At 45.0% G+C, this 19342-nt stretch overlaps 2 protein-coding genes across 4 annotated transcripts; one reads left to right on the top strand and one right to left on the bottom strand.

Annotated features, from left to right (window-relative positions):
- The first annotated feature begins 264 nt into the window (after positions 1–264).
- Positions 265–10221, top strand: LOC135487465 (metabotropic glutamate receptor 3-like). The gene is made up of 3 exons (XM_064771145.1): positions 265–5088; positions 8455–8637; positions 9000–10221. The coding sequence occupies exons 1-3, from the start codon at positions 2992–2994 to the stop codon at positions 9306–9308; spliced, it is 2589 nt and encodes an 862-aa protein (XP_064627215.1). The 5' UTR covers positions 265–2991; the 3' UTR covers positions 9309–10221.
- A 623-nt stretch (positions 10222–10844) lies between these two features.
- On the bottom strand, positions 10845–18932 carry LOC135487467 (monocarboxylate transporter 9-like). Of its 3 annotated transcripts, none has more exons than XM_064771148.1 (3): positions 18726–18932; positions 12669–12812; positions 10845–12433 (listed from the first exon to the last, which is right to left on the bottom strand). In XM_064771148.1, exons 1-3 carry the CDS (start codon positions 18907–18909, stop codon positions 11283–11285), a joined length of 1479 nt encoding a protein of 492 aa, XP_064627218.1. In that variant the 5' UTR covers positions 18910–18932; the 3' UTR covers positions 10845–11282. The 3 variants fall into 3 exon arrangements, with proteins under 3 accessions (XP_064627218.1, XP_064627217.1, XP_064627216.1); XM_064771147.1 differs by lacking the exon at positions 18726–18932 and adding an exon at positions 17469–17704; XM_064771146.1 differs by lacking the exon at positions 18726–18932 and adding an exon at positions 14916–15231.
- Positions 18933–19342: the final 410 nt, after the last annotated feature.

Below are 19342 nucleotides of genomic sequence, written 5' to 3'. Positions count from 1 at the left end.
CAATTTTCCAAATTGATTTTTGAAAATAGAGATTGCACTCAAATTGCCAGCGTAACAACGATTTGATCAAAGTAACAATCAATGGACTCTTCAGAGATAAAGTTGAGACATGTAATTTGTGATTGATCGAATGCTAGCCGAGGGAAAATGTCACCAACCAAGGCGATAACGGCAGGGAGGGGTCTGATGCAGTTCAACGCTTTGGTAGAAAGGGATTATTGGAAACTTTTCGCGTGATGGATATAGCCAGGCGGTGTCGACGTCAACCACTAACTTAGCAAGGTGTGACAATACTTTCTTAGCTTTAGTTTACTGCAGTGGCCGCATGTACATCTTTACCCTTCTTATTGCCAGAGAATGCGAGCTGTAACTGCTATTCAGTAGGTATCATTAAGATGTGAGAGTTATGGGAGGACATTTCGTAGCCTGTCGAATCTTCCTGGAAACATTTAGATTGTTCGCGAATTTATATACTATACAATCTACTCCCTGATAAGACGGAAAGATCCTTTGATGACTTCAATGTAATCGTGCGGATAATCTCTGAACATAAAGTGGGGCGTGTCAGCTGCATAGCAATTACCGTCAGAGGCTGTCACGTATTTTCCTACCTTGTTACGAGGTTATGAGAAAAACTCACTGATAAACATTCTTGGAAATTATTGGAACAGTGATGGAGATTGATTATAAAACATCAGGAGCTTCTCGTTTTGCTGCAACAAGCGTTACCGCTTAACAAAGTGTGACGACCTATCGGGAATGCCCAGATGATGGTTCCTTCTTCGCTATTGATTGAAACTTATTCTTCGCCGAAAGAAACCACTTACGTATGAACAATCAAGATTAAGATTAGGATGGAGGACTTATGAGGCTTCATGAAGGCTCAAAATACAAAGAGGAAAGAGTTCTTTGGCTTCATTTTAGTAATCCATGCCAAGGGATATAAGTACGTGCGTCACAGGTCTTGGTTTGGTGTCAAGCTTATGTGGATTATCACAGGAAGTAAAGAGAATGACATTGAAACCATCCATAGCATAAGTCGGACACGATGAAGTATTGTTAGGGTTGAGTCTCATACAGGGGTAGCGATATGACGGCTTAACGCAATTGTAGCATCTCTTGCACAGAAAGAGGAATCAGGTTTAATCGATAAGGATATGAACATCATTGGCGGATAACTATGGACCAATGAGAGACATACTCGTAGGAGGCTAATACTACTACGATTAGGATGACACTGTCACAAGCAGATCTAAGTTGTATGTGTCGGGTGGCAAACACCAGCTGTGTGTCTCTACAAGGAGGATTATTGGGTAGTGCGATATTACGAGAGGAGTACTGAGAAATCGTCTGCAATAACAGTACTGTAGTTTCTACCAGGAACTATCTCAATGATAAATTCATCATTCGGTTGTCAACATTGACAGAGGACACTTTGATAGGCAAACAGCGGCAAACCGATGCGAAATGTTTTGTGGCTTTTCAAAAGTTCGTCCGATTTGATCATCTATCGATGTAAAAACTCCATCCACATGATAATCTATTCCATCTTTCTTTGGATCAGCGCTGACAGGGACCACCTTCGGCAATTTGCCATGTCAATTCGAAGCACACAGTAGATCATTGTTTGTTCTTACGTGCATGGTGATGCATTCGGAGCACACCCATTTAGAGTGTCATTTGTTTCTCGTGAACGGACGTGAGTAACCAACTGGGAACTTATTAGAAAGAAACCGTCCTCTGGAATTGCAAATCATCTCCATGATATCTCAGGACACGACATTTGTGCTAAAACAAGATATCGGTTTTATTCCCCCTGACGTCCTCATCAGGCGCACTGTCAAGCTAACTGAGGATTACCTTTGACGTATTTTGAAAGCTTTCTGTCCTTTATTGGATGATAGATACCCTCGGGTAAATAAACATCAGGCAGATTAAAGACAGAATTAATTTGATATCTAGTTTTTCTCAGTTGTTGCGGAATTATATCGCCAGTAATCTGAGATTTGTGAGTTATGAATTTGTGCGGAGGTCAATACGAATGAAAGACCTTTGCGTTTAGCATTGTGGATACTGTGACTGACGATCAAAAGTCATCCTTGCTCTGCCGATAGAAACAGAAATGTTAAGCGAAGAAGCCGCGAACCAATTCATCTTGCATATTTCATCGGAATTGTATTATAGTTCCTCTGCATTTCGGTGTCGTACTAACGATAGACCCCTGCAATATTTACTACTGCCGAAGTGGTAACGCTGAAGGAGAAGAGAAAACATTAGTTTTGCTGCCTCGATTAAGCGATTAACTGCAGTGTAAACATTGACATTGGTTGGTGCAATATCAGCCGTAGATATTCTACGACTAATGTAACCACTGAGAGTCTTGCGATAGTATCAAATCGTTCGGGCGAAATCTTTCCTCCTCTTGTCGATTCAACTTAAGGAGGAGTTCTTGCAGAGACCTCTGAAGTGCAAAATAGAACCTCACTGTGACCGGCTGATTCAAGTGATCAAATTCAGTGAAAATATTGACTTTGGCGACCGTATCAGATCATTGACAGTAACTTTCGACCGCAATATCAACATCATCGATTGCTTAGGCGACATTTTCGTTGCTCTGGCATGGCCATTTGAAATCGAGATGTATTGAGAAAGTCATTATTCTGGAGATCTCTTTCTTGGTGGCTGCTCTGAAGTAAGAAATCACTGACAGGAATTTGCTATAGTTGCATCAAAGTATCAATATTGCTCCACTGATATCTTTGCTCTTCTCGCCAATTCAAGTTGAAGCAGGGCGGATTTATCTCGCTGAGAGACGCAAAGGAGTATAGCCTTGCGCGGCGGGGTGAAGTGCTCGACTGTAGTGTACACATTGTCGGCAACAAATCAACTGCCAGAGTGATATCGTCGGCTCGCTCTTCTGACTGGTTGAAAGGATTTCGTATAGGTATCTAATAAAAGATCGGAGATCTTACAGTATAGAAAGAGGCAGCAATGTCGTTTCGGCTCTTGTTTGTAATATTGTTGGGTCAGCTGCCCTTGGCCCTTCGTGCCATCTACAAACCAGACTTCGATGGCTTCGTTCCTGGGATGACCAGCGGAGTACAATTCAAGGATGGTAACATTCTCATCGCCGGGTTGTTCGATGAGCGTCTTCCGAGTTCCAATTTCGGAATATGTAATGATAGCAGATTGTACAAACCCGGTGTGTTTCGAAATCAAGCATTTGTGTACGCAGTAGAGCAGATTAATAAGAATCCAGAGATATTACAAAATGTCACACTGGGATATATATTTCTGGACGCCTGTGCGAGTGAATTCACTGCGTTAGCACGGACTTTGTATCTTATTCCGGACAAAAGGACCGAAGTGCAGAGCTGTTTGGCCATGACTGGATGGGGGTCCAGTTGCGATGGGCGCGGTAAGGCTAGGTACGACGTGGCGGGCTTGGTTGGGATTCAGACTAGCAATCATGCAAACTTGGTTTCGCCAGTCCTCAGCCTTTTCAAGATTCCTCACATAAGTACGATCGCAACTGGTGATAGCTTCTCGGACAAGGAGAAGTATCCTTACTTTCTGAGGACTATTCCTCCTGACCGCTACCAGGTTGAAACCTTCGCGGCAGTTCTTTTACATTTCAAATGGACGTACGTATCTGCGGTGTACAAACAAGGAGCATACGGTACAGAAGGAATGAAGGCATTGAGCGCAGCACTCGCTGGTAAAGGCGTCTGCTTTGCCGTTCAGCAGGAAGTCAGCCCAAGTTTTACCGCCTACGATGAATTGGTGCAAAACCTCCTCGATAAAAGCGCGAAAGTCGTCATTCTTTTCGCTGATAGTAGCTACATGAAGAAGGTGTTCGAGGCAATGGAGAAGAGAAATGTACTTCAAAGCTTCATTTTCATAGCATCCGAAACGTACAGTTCGTTACTGAGTGACCCCGAAGCGGTAAAGATAATTCCCATTGGCCTGCTCGCACTCAGCCCGGGAGACAAAGGCAACCCGCCATTCGACATCTACTTTAAGTCGCTATCAACAATCGATGCCAATGGGTCGTACATACTGCAGCCATACTGGGAGGACGAATTCAGCTGCAGCTTCTCAAACTTGTCCAATCTCTGCAAGCCAGGGTTGCATTTCGATCGAACTGACGAGAAGGCATCCCGAGTCATAGACACTGTCTCTGTCCTCGCATATGCCATAGATTATGTCGTGAAACAGAACTGCTCGGGTGTCGAAGCAAAAGACATGAGCAAATGTGTCAAAGGACCCGATGTGTTAGCTGCACTTAAGGCGGTAAAGTACCACGGGAGCCTTGGTAACATTGAGTTTGATGCTAACGGCGATCCAGTTGGAGTCTATGAGGTGAAGAATTTCCAGATGGTCAATGGAGTAAAGAAAGATGTCAGGGTGGCTATGTATGTTACAAAAGATAAGGTGTTGGTTCATGACGCTAATAATAAGTTCGAGTGGCCCAGCAATGTAAAATTGGTTGATGAGATTCCAGAGGCGGTGTGTAGTCACCCTTGTCTGAAAGGGCAGCAGAGAATACAGAAAGACGTCCAGTGTTGTTGGGACTGCCGACCGTGCAGGAATAACGAGCGCACGAATGTGAACCAATCCGAGTGCGTAGCGTGTCCCGCTTTCTACTGGCCGAATCCGACGACGTTGATGACTTGCGACGAGCTTCCCGCCACCCATTTGAGATGGAGTGACGTCATCGTGATTCTCATGCTTTCATTGGATCTGGTCGCGTCTATCATGACAGTCGCAGTGGTGGTTTTGTTCACCAAAAACAGGCAAGCAAAACTCATCAAAGCATCAAGTATAGAACTCATGTACATGATCCTAATCGGGGTTATCGTCTCTCTGTTTGTAGTAATCTCTTTCCTGGCCGTTCCAGGCACTTTCTCCTGCTACTTCAGTCATTTTGGATTCCATACGACATTCGCCATGTGTTACGCGCCATTGCTCGTCAAAACGAGGCGCATATTCGCCATCTTTGATGCGGGGAAGAAGTCGAACAAGCCACCGAGGTTGATCAGCTCCTCGTCCCAGGTGGTCACCACGTCGATACTTGTGGTTATAGAGGTAAGAACCAAGAACCACATCTCTCTTCAAACATCTAAAATACCTGTCTTTGCAGGCGGCACACACTCCGTAGATAAAGCCTCCTCAGTATCTTGACTCCCTGTTACTCTTCTTTTTAAGCAAGTTTGAAACTAACGGTATCTTTTCCGACAATGGTTGACAAAGATCAGTTCCGCCAACTTGTCTCCAGCATTTTAGCGTTAACCATTGCAATGTGCAAGCGTTAGCATCGACCACGAGGTACCTTCATCCAATGCATGTACATGTACATGCACAGGATTTGGAAATGATGACACAAGATAGAGTCAGTGTCTGTCAATCTTGACGGGTTTATGTTTACAAATGGGGTCAAGATATAATCATGATGCCTTGTGACAGCATTGCACATTCTTGTCCGAAAAGCTACATCACAGTCATTGCCCAACAATCAGCCTTACCAGACCGCCTTCACGGCTGTGGTGATTGCTTTGTCAACAGTTGTTATTAGTCCATTATCGGCGCCGCCTGATTATCCATTTAGCAGCCATACCTGTCAGACAACCGACATTGGTAGTATCGTTAAGTGTATTATGCCAGATGAACTCCATGATGAAAGTATATTTGGCGATTTGACATGTGTAGGAGACCGGATCTCCGAAGAAACCTTCATTTAAACAGTCAGAGTGTCCCCCTCCCCGTCACACGATGGCTCTTTATTGGCTGGGGTTCAACCCACGAGGCCAGAGGTGTCAACATCGATGTTAATCTCGAACGATGATGTTCTCCACTTCACTGGCAATCATGAAATGAACAAATTGGTGTGGGCAACATTCCCTACCAGATCTATGTTCATTTGAGTTAACTTGTTGCTTAGGTGTTAACAATAACACGCTTTCTGAACTATGTGAATGCTCTGGATAATGTCGGTATCTTTGAGGGTAATTAGAGCACAAAGCAGTGACTCTCAGTGGTGTTACTAAATATATCGCATTCTCACAAAATATGCATGACATTTTGCCCTTCCTTAAGTTTTGTGGATCAACCTGCCGAGACCTCCTTAACCTTATTTACTCATGATAGCAATGTCTGTGTCTTCCCATGGCTATGACACGGCGCATCCTCAATTCATCAACCACATTTCTGTCACATTGAGTGAAGGGGCACATCCCGCCGGGAGGAAACGCAGATAGCCTCGTGATTATTGGCTTTCGCTGCTCTATCTGATGCATGACCCTCAAAAGGTATGATGAATGGGTATCGAAATACATGTGTAGCATAATTTGAGAGCAGCTTTCTGCCTGAGGCAGTCAGCACAACGGGGGTATCATAACAACATAATCTGAAATCGAAGCCTTTTGATGACATCGATTCATTGCCACTTGATAAGTCTTTTCAAGAAAGGGGATCTTCAGCCACACGAGACCAAATCATGCGGCTCGCAGGTGACCGTTTTTGGATCAAATGAATGGGTTCTATTCCCTCATGCGTGATGTTGGCACAGGATGTCACAGGGAGACTTTACAACTGATATCGTCCAGTCTTAGACCACTGTTCAGATGATCATTGAAGTGTAAATACTGGGCTTTGTCGATCATCGCTCGTCCTTGTGTGGATCATGGTCCATTTACCATTTTCACTTCAGAAGTTAGAGATATCATTACCGGGCTGCGTTCTATTAGAGAACCTTTCTTTGTGACTCTTCAAGAGGAGTATTGCGTTACTTCATTCAGTATATAGAATAGACCAGCTACTAAGAGAACAATGTTTTCATTAACGTGTAAAGCAGCGTCTCTGAAAGGAATTGACATTTGGCAGCAATCTATGAGATTTTATAGGGAACCGCCGATACTTACCCAACTTGGCATTCGTGCAGTCGTAGCGTTTCTACTTCGGCTATCAATTCCGGTGGCATTAAGGCAAGATAGGTTATGTACCTTTGACAAACCAGGCCAGGATGCTGAACAAAAAACCCTTACAACACGTCGCATTGTTCCTTCAAAATTTGAATCTGAAAACGTCGTTGATAACAACAGATGGAAAACCGTTTTGAAGAGCTCGCTAAAAACACCTGAACATTTCAAACTTTCCATTTAATGATATTCTCTATGAGCTTAAAGATTTTAACATCGGCGTGTCACGTAATCCAGTCTTCTTACTACCCATTTTTCCTTTATAAGAAGTTCAGCTTTTCGATTTCCTATTTTCTGCTTTGGATCCTTTGGTTAATGGGTTCGTTTTTCTACATCCGTTGCGGCATTAATGTTCCCCTTGGATGATTAAAACTGTAATTCGGTACTGTTACCTTACTGTAGCCTATTGATGGTTAGACCAATAATCGCATGTACAAACGCAACATTACTCTAAAGGCCAGTTTCGTGTCAAGTGTTCATACTTCTTCAAACGACCAGTTTGCAATTTCGTGCTTGGGTTCACAAAGCTAAGAGGCTTGTTGCTTGCAGCGAGGGGCTAATTGGGCTTGTTCATTTAATGTGAAAAAAAAATTGATGAATTTATAGTTAAGATCGATCTCAAGAATGGTTGCCCATCCTGTACAGGCTAGAGAGCTTATATCATACGCAAGAACAATTCATCTTTGAGCTTGTCCGGCAAGTACATGCTAACCTAAGGATATCAAACACCTTTCGGAGTTTCCATAGGTTGACATATCTGACAGACAAAACGATCTGACAGTGAACTGGTCACGTTTCGCTAAGCTTTGTTGCTTTCCACACAGTGGTTGCCGTCAGCACTCAAGTGACAATGTGCAGTCTATCGATACCGACTCTTGAATTTACCCGATATGCCTTCAGGTGGGACTGGCTTCGGTCTAAGATACGGATGACACAAAAATGTACCCAAATCATTATGTCTGCTTGTCTAATATTCAATATCAAACTGCTAATTGCTTGAAATAGAATATACAACATATGACCTATTCCAATCAGTCATTAGACATTGGAGCGCTTGCACATGAATAACTAGCTTCCTTATTCTATACTTTCTAATTAGCTTAACAGACGACAGGAGAATCCATCATTAGGGTGAGATTGGTGGTAATCCAACTCTTGGTCGTTAGCAGTCGTCCTCACGAGATCATTTTCGCCATCGTTGCAATGACGTCTGGATGTCATGTACATCCCGCTGAGTTATTACTGTACAACATTTCACCCAACACGTGAGCATGTACGGGTCGGTGGCCTTAATTTACCCACCCACAAAAAAGAAGGCCATGCACATCATCAGCACGGAGCCCCAACAGCAAACTATCTCGTTCTCCACGTGATCATTTGTAGTGTTGTTGCCTTTATCGACCGAGCCATTCTGTCCCGACCATACCCACCCCCAGTGACATGACTGAGCTATAACTTGAATACTTTCACTCTGTAGGTCATCATATGTGCTGCAGTAGCCATCCATGACCCACCTATTCCCCAGAAGACTATGCCCGTCCCCACCGTGAATTACGTGGAGCTTGGCTGCCACACCACCATGTTGATTCTACTCACTCCGCTCATCTACAACCTCGTCCTCGTCCTAGCAACGACAGCATTTGCATTCAAGGCTCGGAAGGTATGTTTTCCACGGGGGTTGAGAGAATGACTTCAGAAACAAGAGAAATTGACATCATCTTAAAGAAGTTTTTCCGAAAGATCTTCCAAAGAAGCATTGATTGATTGTTTCCGGGTCTAAGTGGTCTTCAATCATCTTTTAAGTATTTCAAAAAATCCTGGCTTGGATTCCACATATAATCTGGATAGAACGTTGCTCGGATTTGCATAATGATTTTGCCTGTTGAAAGAACTTGGCCCGGGGTTAAAGTAAAATCTAAAGAGTTAAATGAAAGGCTGGAGATCCTGCCTGTTAATCATGTAGAAAGGTTGGTTAATCTTATAGGCGTGTTGTAGTAGTGTATGCTCAATCCTCTGTTTCAGGTCCCAAGCAACTTCAACGAGACCCGTTTCATCACCTTCAGTGTCTACACGACCCTCGTCCTCTGGATGGCCTTCATTCCGACCTACTTCACCTCCAGTAACGCCGGCCTCAAGGTCATCTACCTGACCATCGCTATGTTCATCAATGCCTTCGTCATCCACGTTTGTCTGTTCATTCCGAAGATCTACGCCGTCATCTACATTGAAGAGAAAGAAATGAATCTGTTACAGAGTCGTTTAGGGACAGGAACTGGGGAGAACTCAGTCAATCCCATGCCCCCATCGCAAAACCAAGTCTCAAAGTTCTGAATTACTATTTGATGTCAATCACGAGAGATGGGTTACAGAGTCATTTAGGGACAAGAACTGGGGAGAACTCAGTCAATCCCATGCCCCCATCGCAAAACCAAGTCTCAAAGTTCTGAATAACTATTTGAGATAGGTTGCGGAGTCTTTCAGGGACAGGAATTTGTCGAATGCCACAGTCGCGGAACCAAGTCTCAAAGTTCTGAGTTACTATTTGAGATAGGATGCGGAGTCTTTAAGGGACAGGAATTGGACGAATGCCACAGTCCCAGAACCAAGTCTCAAAGTTCTGAGTTACTATTTGAGATAGGATGCGGAGTCTTTAAGGGACAGGAATTGGACGAATGCCACAGTCCCAGAACCAAGTCTCAAAGTTCTGAGTTACTATTTGAGATAGGATGCGGAGTCTTTAAGGGACAGGAATTGGACGAATGCCACAGTCCCAGAACCAAGTCTCAAAGTTCTGAGTTACTATTTGAGATAGGATGCGGAGTCTTTAAGGGACAGGAATTGGACGAATGCCACAGTCCCAGAACCAAGTCTCAAAGTTCTGAGTTACTATTTGAGATAGGTTGCGGAGTCTTTAAGGGACAGGAATTGGACGAATGCTACAGTCCCAGAACCAAGTCTCAAAGTTCTGAGTTACTATTTGATGTCACTCACGAGAGATGGGTTGTGGAGCTGTTTAGGGACCTGAACAGAACAGGACTTGATCAATCCGCTGCCAACACTCAATAGATGCACGGGAAACCTAGGTAGAAATCCACTTTGAATATCTGGAGTCGAAGCGGATATAGTGATAAATATGGAACCATTCCCGGTCACGATTCGATATGGATGCAAGCAGCCACAGGCTAGGATATGTTAGACCATTCTTTGCAATTCGATAGGTTGTGATATCAGGGGGCTCACAGCAGTTCAAATCAAGCTAGTGGGTATTACATATATATATATCCTTAACTGAGCACATTAGACTCGATGTCAACGCCAGGATAGTGACTAGCTTGTTTGAACAACCGATCCCACGATTTTTTCGCTGAACAATAAGATGTTCCAAGCACTAATAAAACAACTGGAGTATCAATAACAACAGGTAGAAAAGCCATCATGGGGGTAGTCGTTATGATATGTTTGTACTAAGTGGATTGTAATGTCTATAAGTTTAAGCACTCGCAAGTCCAGAGATGCTCCAATGTTGTTTTTAACAAATATGATTTGTTGTTTACATATGATTCGTTGTTCATACTGTACATAAGAAATGTCGTGTCAGGTCTGGTTTACGTGGTGTCATGAAATTTATGTCTGCCCAACATAGATTTCTTGATGGGCAGATTTTTATGTTGGGTAAATTTTATTTCCGGAAATTTTTTATTTTTTAAATTTCGTCAAAAAATGGGTCAAAACTGGATAAAACTGTGTTTTTGACAAATCCTTTTTTAGAAATTTTCTCTATAAATTTTCATTAAAAAAAACAGACACAAATTTTTATTTTTTTGGCAAATTTTGAGAAAGAACACGAGGGAAGTAGTTCACTTCCCGAGGGAAGGCAAATTGACTCTCAATGTTTTGACACACAATGCTCGTTCTTTTTTAACGTTGGTTAAAAATATATGGTTTACTCGTGGCGATTCATTTGTTCGTCAGCCCCCTCCTTCATCGCCTGTAGACAGGGGCGGATCCAAACACTGATGCAGTCACAATGGAATGTTGATGTGCAGGCCATAGAAAAGTACATTACTACACAAAATATATTGAGCATCACATCACATGGTTTGTATGTCTTACCGCGACATCTAATGAATCAATCACCACACACTTCATTGGCACATCATCATTTGCAGATTGACATCGTGTGAGTGCACTTCTACGCTGGTCGATGCCAAGTCGACCAGCGAAGACTGCAAGGTCTGCAAGGTCAACCTAAAAGTTCCTTCCCTGAGCAATCCTACATGCCTTCGAAGACTGTTAGTGCCCTCATCAGGAGGGAGTTTGATCATCAACAACACACGCTTTCATTAAAAAACTAGCACTTTCGGTCCTCGTTGTATTTGCATCCAGGTCACTGATAGTTGATTCTGCGTCACAGGTTCGGATTGAGCCATGGCTTCTCGCAATTCCATTTACCAAAGCATGGCTTGCAGCTAATCTGTTAACTGAAGCGTGGCTTGCAGCCAACCCATCGATTGAGGCGTAGATCATGCCTAGTTTATTCAGCGTCAGATTACTTGCTGGCGTCACTTCTGGTATAACTTCACTTTCCGCCTTTGGAGGCCGCCGGCATCTATCGTACCAAAACTTGCCCATAATGAGAATTGATAAGATCACGCAACTTCCTCCAAAGTATAAGGAGGTGTCGTAGCTTTTTGTCGCGTCTAGCAACCAGCCCGCGATCGGTGCGCCAAAAACAAATCCTATCCCGGACGCGAACCATGAGTACCCGTATGCTGCCACCATCCGGTCCTTCCCGACGATTTCCGTCACCACTAGTTGCAGAAGCACACCCCAGGGGGCAGACGTGAGGCCCAAGATGAACGAAATGAACAACAGAAGGCCGTATATAGTCACGTGCGGGACGACTATGACGGTTGCACCGAATATTAGATAGGATATGGAATATTGCGTGACGACGTCCATCTTCCCAGTGTTGGCGAAGGCACCCTGGGCGAAGCGTCCAATGAAATTGGCCAATCCGAACATAACCATAACCATGGAACTCTCCAAGCCATGGACACCAGTCGCCTTCTCAACAACAGCAACCAAGTGAACATACGTCACAGACATGGCAACTGAGAATAACAAATGGTGGACGAGATGGACTATAAAGGCAGGATTCTTAAAGACATCCCACTGAGCTATACTGGTCCGTTTTTGAGGATTCTTATGCGGCATGTTTGGTAACGTTCGCATGAGGGCGCCACAAACTGAGATGTTGAGACTCAGACCTCCGAGAATGAGCATGCAGCCCCTCCATCCGTAGGCCTCCATTAAGGCCTCGATGACAAGGGGCATAAGGAATGTTCCGCAGCCTCCGCCGCAAGTGGCGATACCAAGAGCCAGGCCACAGTTCTCCTCGAAGTACCACACGGCGATGGTAGCGGCAGGAGAGTACATCAGACCATAACCAACGCCTGCAAAGACAACGAGATTAGGCTACATTTTAAAAAGGGCATGTTTATGCGCTAAATGTAAGCTTGGTGAACTGGGATATTATGGAAGGAGTTTGGTTGTCGTCTTGGCAGTAAATCAGGCAAATGGAAGGAGTGAAGGGTGATTACAGCGTTACATCTGATGCCTGCCTGAACAATTGCGAAAGATATCAAAGTAATTTGTCTTTGATTGAAGACCGATAAGAATGGCACCTACCGGCTATGACTCCGTATGATACCATGAGGGTGTATATTCCTGGCGAGTAGGCTGCCCCGATGAGACCACCACTGATGATGAGCCCGGATAGGAACACGACCTTCTGGTATCCCCACTTGTTGGTCGCCATACCGGCTATTGGACCTGCAACGGGAAGAGGCAGACATGTGTTAGAAACGAGATCAAATAGGAAGGCCTCTGCGTTACTCTACCAGAGAATAGACTATAAGCGAAAGATTATGACGAGGGCAATTCGAAGACAAACTGGTTATCTGCTTCGTTCCGTTTGATATATGATCATGGAGACAAAACTTCTCGTCAGGGAATCGTCTGGTTACAATATGGCGTGACGTTGGCGAGAGCAGCAGGTTCTATGCGAGGTTCTGAGTATCGAACATGAGCCGTGTGATCTTTAGGCCAGTAGTTGACATTTCGTTCAGCGTTAAGTGACGGTTAGTATGTTGGAAGCGAGCCATACCATCACATCACACGTGGGCCTGCTTGGCAGTCGCACTAAAGTAGTGCTCCTGCCTCTAGTCCCCCCCCCCGGTCTAGAAATGTTACTTTACTTCTTCTCCACGTGTACCTACTAACAAAGCAGCAAACACCAGTACACACAGATCCAATCCAAGCAGTCGGCCCTGCACCCATTTCGAATGCCTTCAACCAAGCTACATAAGCCCATGTTTTAAGCTACTCCACACTGAATGAACAGGGAGACGAAGGCAGCTGTTACAATGACCAATCCCTGAACTTTGGTTGTCGAAATGGGTGCCATTGTGGTTGCGATCCTTTCACACAGTACTGAACCTGGTGTTCGAGGATGAGTTGCGATCTGCCTATTCTAACTTCCTAGAACAGATCACCGACGTCACAAGGGTTTGCACTGCGACCCTTGACCGAGATATTACTAACGAAACAATCAATGACCTATATTGTTGAAGGACATTTACATGTACATCCCATTTTTTTCGATCATATTTCATCATATTCATTACACCTGGAAGATATACATGTATATGATCGAATAACTGAAACGTTGGCAGATGCGGGCCATCTGCCTGTCTAGGGTCTCGTTCAAGGATCGCTAGTCCTCAGGACAGCGCATATATCAAGCCAATTTGGCATGTACCTCGACACTAAACGGCTTGTTGCATGCTTCGGATCAGGCTTTGTGCCCTGGAAAGCAGTCCCCTGGAAAAGTGTCCTTCTCTGTTGTATAGTGACGGCGAATTAAGGCATAATCCTCCCAGGATCTGCTTTGACAGATGTTATACCAACCGAAGAGGTTATGGTTTAAGGAATTGAACCCGAGGCGGAGGACCTTGGTTGAGTTACCAAGACACTCTCGGGTGGAGCTAAAATACAGTCCAAACCCTCGCCTGTCGGCTCGGGTTTGGACTGTATTTTAGCTCCACCCGAGAGTGTCTTGGTAACTCAACCAAGGTCCTCCGCCTCGGGTTCAATTTCTATTCTAAAATACCTCAAACTTAAAAAGATAGGCCACGAAATAACTTGAATATGTGCGAATTTGGCAAATTCCATCCATCGCCTGCCCGGAGCGCCGGTAGCGCCGTTGTTTACATTATGTTACGGCAGCCCGTATAGGAAGTCCGGATCGGCTCGCTCAAGTGACGCTAAAATCCGCGCAAATGGGCTATTTGGAGCGTTTTTCTCAGCAAATATGTGTAGTGCTCATTAAAAAACTTAGGGTGGTTGATGCTTCCTTGGCTGATTTGTGTTTGAAGCAGTGTTTTGAGAGCCTCAAACTTCTGAAGTGAGCTGTGTGCATGGTTCCACATTTTAGTGCAACCCGAGGGAACTTTGGTAGAGCATCTTGGTTGCGTGTCCAAAACACTCCACTCTCAGAACGAGGCTTATGCATTTTCCATTTAAAAGTTGACTTTACGGTACCAAGGTATTTTAGAATGTCTTGTCACGCAAAACATCTGCTTTGCTACCGTGGCTACTATGACCCATCTCGAGGGGTTCTTGCCCCCTATGAGATTGGCGCACACGGTAAGGCTTGCGAGCCATTTGAACTGGGGATCTCAACAGCCTTTGAGCTGTGGCACATATCCGTGTATTCGAGGATAAGATCACGTTGTGCAAACACATGGTCCATGGCTGTGGGTCTAAGGTTGTACAACTCGGGTTGTGCAAGCACATGTTCCAATGCTGTGGGGATGTCCATACAGACGTATTGATAAGGTTGTAAAATGCTTTAACTAATCTTTTAACACTTACCCATTAAGCTAACCATGCCGATTACAATGGAACCAATCCAAGATGTTTTTCCACTCCCACCCTCAAACTGCTCCAGCCACACAATATAGAATATCCCCGAAGAGTAGAAGGTCCCGAGTGAAATGAATAAAGCCATGAAGGCGACGGCTACTGTTATCCAGCCCCAATGCAGAGCACACTGGCATCTGTGTGAGGAACATCGCCCTTCAGCAGCCCCTGCAAGTGTTACTGCTGCCATTTCTTCCTTGTGTTGTGTTATTCCTCTTGGAGAGCACAGGTACAGTTGGGTAGGCCGAGTGTTCTTCCGGAGAACGCTGCTTTCAAGGCTAATGATGCCATGTTGCTGTTGCTGTTAATGTTGACGGTCTATGATTCAGTGAGTTCACTTGTGGATTTCGTAATGCAGACTGATCAGTGACGGAGAAGATACTGTTTTACGAGACATGAGAATGATTACTCCAGTCATTCCTGCGGCAGTGTTTGACTAAGATTCGGGCATCATCACCGAAGATCAGTGTTCAAGCAAGAACATGCATGTACCGAGAACTAGGAACAGTAGACATAACGGATACTACACTAAAATAACGCGAGGAGCCGTCCAAAGGTGACTGTAGAATGTTCAGTCTGTGGTTTGTGGTTTGGCATAACAAGGCATCGATTTTAGCTACATGAAAGGTGGCGCATACTCTGGCTAGTGTAACACAACCTGGCTACATGGCTACATGTAACGTGTTGTTTGATTTTAGGCCGGGTCTATTTGGCAATTTTATTTTATGGTAATCTTTTTTGTTGTTTTTTGGGATTTTCCAACATACTCTAGGCCTAGTGCATGTTGGATAAGCTCTCCTTTATGGGTAGGCACCACCAGCACTGACCACAAAGTCGGCCAGGACGAGGTCATGAGACGATCGGGGATATTAGGCTAACCATACCTCTCGTGAATCGATTGTTTGCGCTCCAACTGTGGTCCTGCCCTTTTCCCGTCAGCTCGTGACAAACTAAAAGCGGCAGAATGCTGTGATATACCGGTATAGAGAGAGCACTAGGAGTGGGTGCCCAAGAATGTGTGTTTAAATAAAATTTGGGTGGAAACGCACAGAGAATAACACGGCCTTTCAGTCCTCTGTCCGCGGAGTTGAGCCCACATCAGCTTTTTTTCAGCATTTCTGTACCCAGCACTCCGTGTACGTTGCTGGAGGTCCTGTCAGTTACAGTGCTTGACTACTGCAGCATGCAGTGTACGTTAGTGAAGCTTCCGTTCCTGTGTTTGAAACTGCAGGACTCGGTGTAGGCCTAAGTTAGTGCGTTAGTGCGTTAGTGAAGTCCGCCAGGAGAAATCACCGAGATGAAACTTTGTCACCTGAATCTTGAATAATACGGATCTACAGCGTGTAAGATATAGGAATATAGTGGTCCTTTAAAAACAGGAGGTGGTCGCTTGACCTGAATCGTTTAAGACATGATGTTTTGACATCGTTTCCGAGACCTATCATGCTGCTTGTGATGATATATTAGGCTGTATATTTCTTCCACATTCAACGACGATCTATCCTATAGGGCCCAATTATGCATTGTTGTTCATTCCAACAGCAGTTTGCCAACAATTATTGGCACTCGTAAATCATTCTCTGACAGAAGCCGCTGAAGCTTCACCATTGAAGAAAATTCATGAATCATGTTTATGCTTATGATGCTTTGAAACAAAAAAGGTATAACGATATATACGCGAGAACACCGAGGTCGGAATAAAGATGACTAAACAGCCGTTGGCTAGGCAACAAGTTGTCCCAGCTGCGTTGTGAATTGTTCGATGAATATTTTTATGAACACAGTTTATGAATCAACCATACAACTCGATATTAGCAACTCGATGGCAAAATAGGTCAGCCAAGAAATGTGAAAGAACCATGTCGGCGCATTAAGTTCCATTTGTATGCGTGTGCGAATATCGGACAGTCATGACAGGGAAAGATATGGACCTCAGTACGCGCACCGGTCTATTGGGCTAAGTACGGGAGTCAAGGGAGCAAGTATGATGGATCCTCTATACAGTATCCCGCTGAAGCCAGTGGTACCGATGCCGAATGGGTTTTTACTTTGCTTCTACTGTTCCTCGGAGGTGTCGCCCTCGGTAAATCTTCTTGGCAGACAGCTCGTAATTAAGACCAATAGTAATTCGTCCCAAGTAAAAGGAGATGTAGGTCGTAGCGCACCTATCATAATGGGCTATCAGCTCGTCCCCAATGGTTCTTTGAATGATTCAGTATAGTGAAAAAATGAGCATCATTGGCCGACATACTATACCATGGGTATCCAACTGATGCATGAGACTGGGATGTGATCTCAGCGCACCGGCGGCGGAGCCTGAAGGCCCTACGCGAGGTACACGAGACCGAGTCGGTCAAAACGACACACATGACGCATTGGGGCAGACCCATCCCGACGAAATCAGTCCCTTGTCCAGCCCGGCACAGGTACTTTACTCAGGATGGGGCAGACCTCGACATACTGTTGTTTACATGTTAAACAGTATATCGTACTGGAACTACCTACCTCCGAGACAACATAGTCCAATGTTGAGCGAACCAACCCACGAGGTGAGCCCTCCTCCCTTTCCAAACTGGTCCATCCATTCCACGAAGAACAACCCGCTCGAGTAGTACACGCCCTGGGATATGAACAGGGTCCAAAATGACGCAGCAAGGGCCACCCAGCCGAAGTGGGGCTGGACCGCCATTACTCCTGTGCTAAATCCTACCAATACCCTAGCTAGGTATAATAAATCTACAAATCCATTCGTTGGATCAATAACCATTCATATGACCGTTCAGAACTAGCATTGCAAACAGCTCCGCCTGTCATCGACTAGCGGAATCAAAGCTGTAAAGTCTCATCAGAATCGTCTATTGACACGTTGAAGTTGCTCAATTTCACGTAGTTGGGGACCGGTGGGATTCGAACCAGCGCAAAAAGAAAAACCAATCGGGTCAGCGCCTCAGACCACTGAGCTAGCGTAGTATAGTTGGAATAGAGAGCGCGGTAGCCGTACATATTCAGCACGGGGTGAGGGCGGTGGGCGACGCTGTTCAAAGACATCGGAGCGAAAGTGAAAAAAAACGACAACATTTCTGTTTTCCACCGCAACGGGCCTGTATATTTTACCGTCGCTCTATATTGTTACCTGCAGAAATGACTTTCGGCCAATGAGACAGCTGTGCATGCACCATATCTCTTCTGGATGTGCTCTCCCCTTCACATCTCGCCATTGGGAACGAGCTTACAGTTTAATTTTAGTGACCTCAGCCCCCACTTCAAGCACGGATTGCTATATATGGATCTCCGTGCTTGAGGGTTACTGATATACAGCCGAGGCCTTAGGCTTCCCATGCCAGGGGTCACTGACTTACCTTTTACAGTTAAGACCAATTGTAATTCGTCCCAAGTAAAAGGAGATGTAGGTCGTAGCGAACCTATTATAATGGGCTATCAGCTCGTCCCCAATGGTTCTTTGAATGATTCAGTATAGTGAAAAAATGAGCATCATTGGCCGACATACTATACCATGGGTATCCAACTGATGCATGAGACTGGGATGTGATCTCAGCGCACCGGCGGCGGAGCCTGAAGGCCCTACGCGAGACACACGGGACCGAGTCGGTCAAAACGACACACATGACGCATTGGGGCAGACCCATTCCGACGAAATCAGCCCCTTGTCCAGCCCGGCACAGGTACTTTACTCAGGATGGGGCAGACCTCGACATACTGTTGTTTACATGTTAAACAGTATATCGTACTGGAACTACCTACCTCCGAGACAACACAGTCCAATGTTGAGCGAACCAACCCACGAGGTGAGCCCTCCTCCCTCTCCAAACTGGTCCATCCATTCCACGTAGAACAACCCGCTCGAGTAGGACACGCCCAGGGCTATGAACAGGGTCCAAAATGACGCAGCAAGGGCCACCCAGCCGAAGTGGGGCTGGACCGCCATTGCTAAATCCTACCAATACCCTAGCTAGGTATAATAAATCTACAAATCCATTCGTTGGATCAATAGCCATTCATATGACCGTTCAGAACTAGCATTGCAAACAGCTCCGCCTGTCATCGACTAGCGGAATCAAAGCTGTAAAGTCTTATCAGAATCGTCTATTGACACGTTGAAGTTGCTCAATTTCACGTAGTTGGGGACCGGTGGGATTCGAACCAGCGCAAAAAGAAAAACCCAGTCAGGACAGCGCCTCAGACCACTGTAGCGCTGTATAGTTGGAATAGAGAGCGCGGTAGCCAGTACATATTCAGCACGGGGTGAGGGCGGTGGGTGACGCTGTTCAAAGACATCGGAGCTTTAGATTCTGCTCATCAAAGGAATGAAAGTACGATAGAATCTCAACTGATCAGATTCTTTATTCCAGCCAAGACAT

This window comes from Lineus longissimus, chromosome 5 (genome assembly GCF_910592395.1).
Source record: "Lineus longissimus chromosome 5, tnLinLong1.2, whole genome shotgun sequence".
Classification (NCBI taxonomy): Eukaryota; Metazoa; Nemertea; class Pilidiophora; order Heteronemertea; family Lineidae; genus Lineus; species Lineus longissimus.
The sequence above is the reverse complement of the archived record's forward strand: the minus strand, read 5'-3'. Positions and strand labels throughout refer to the sequence as shown.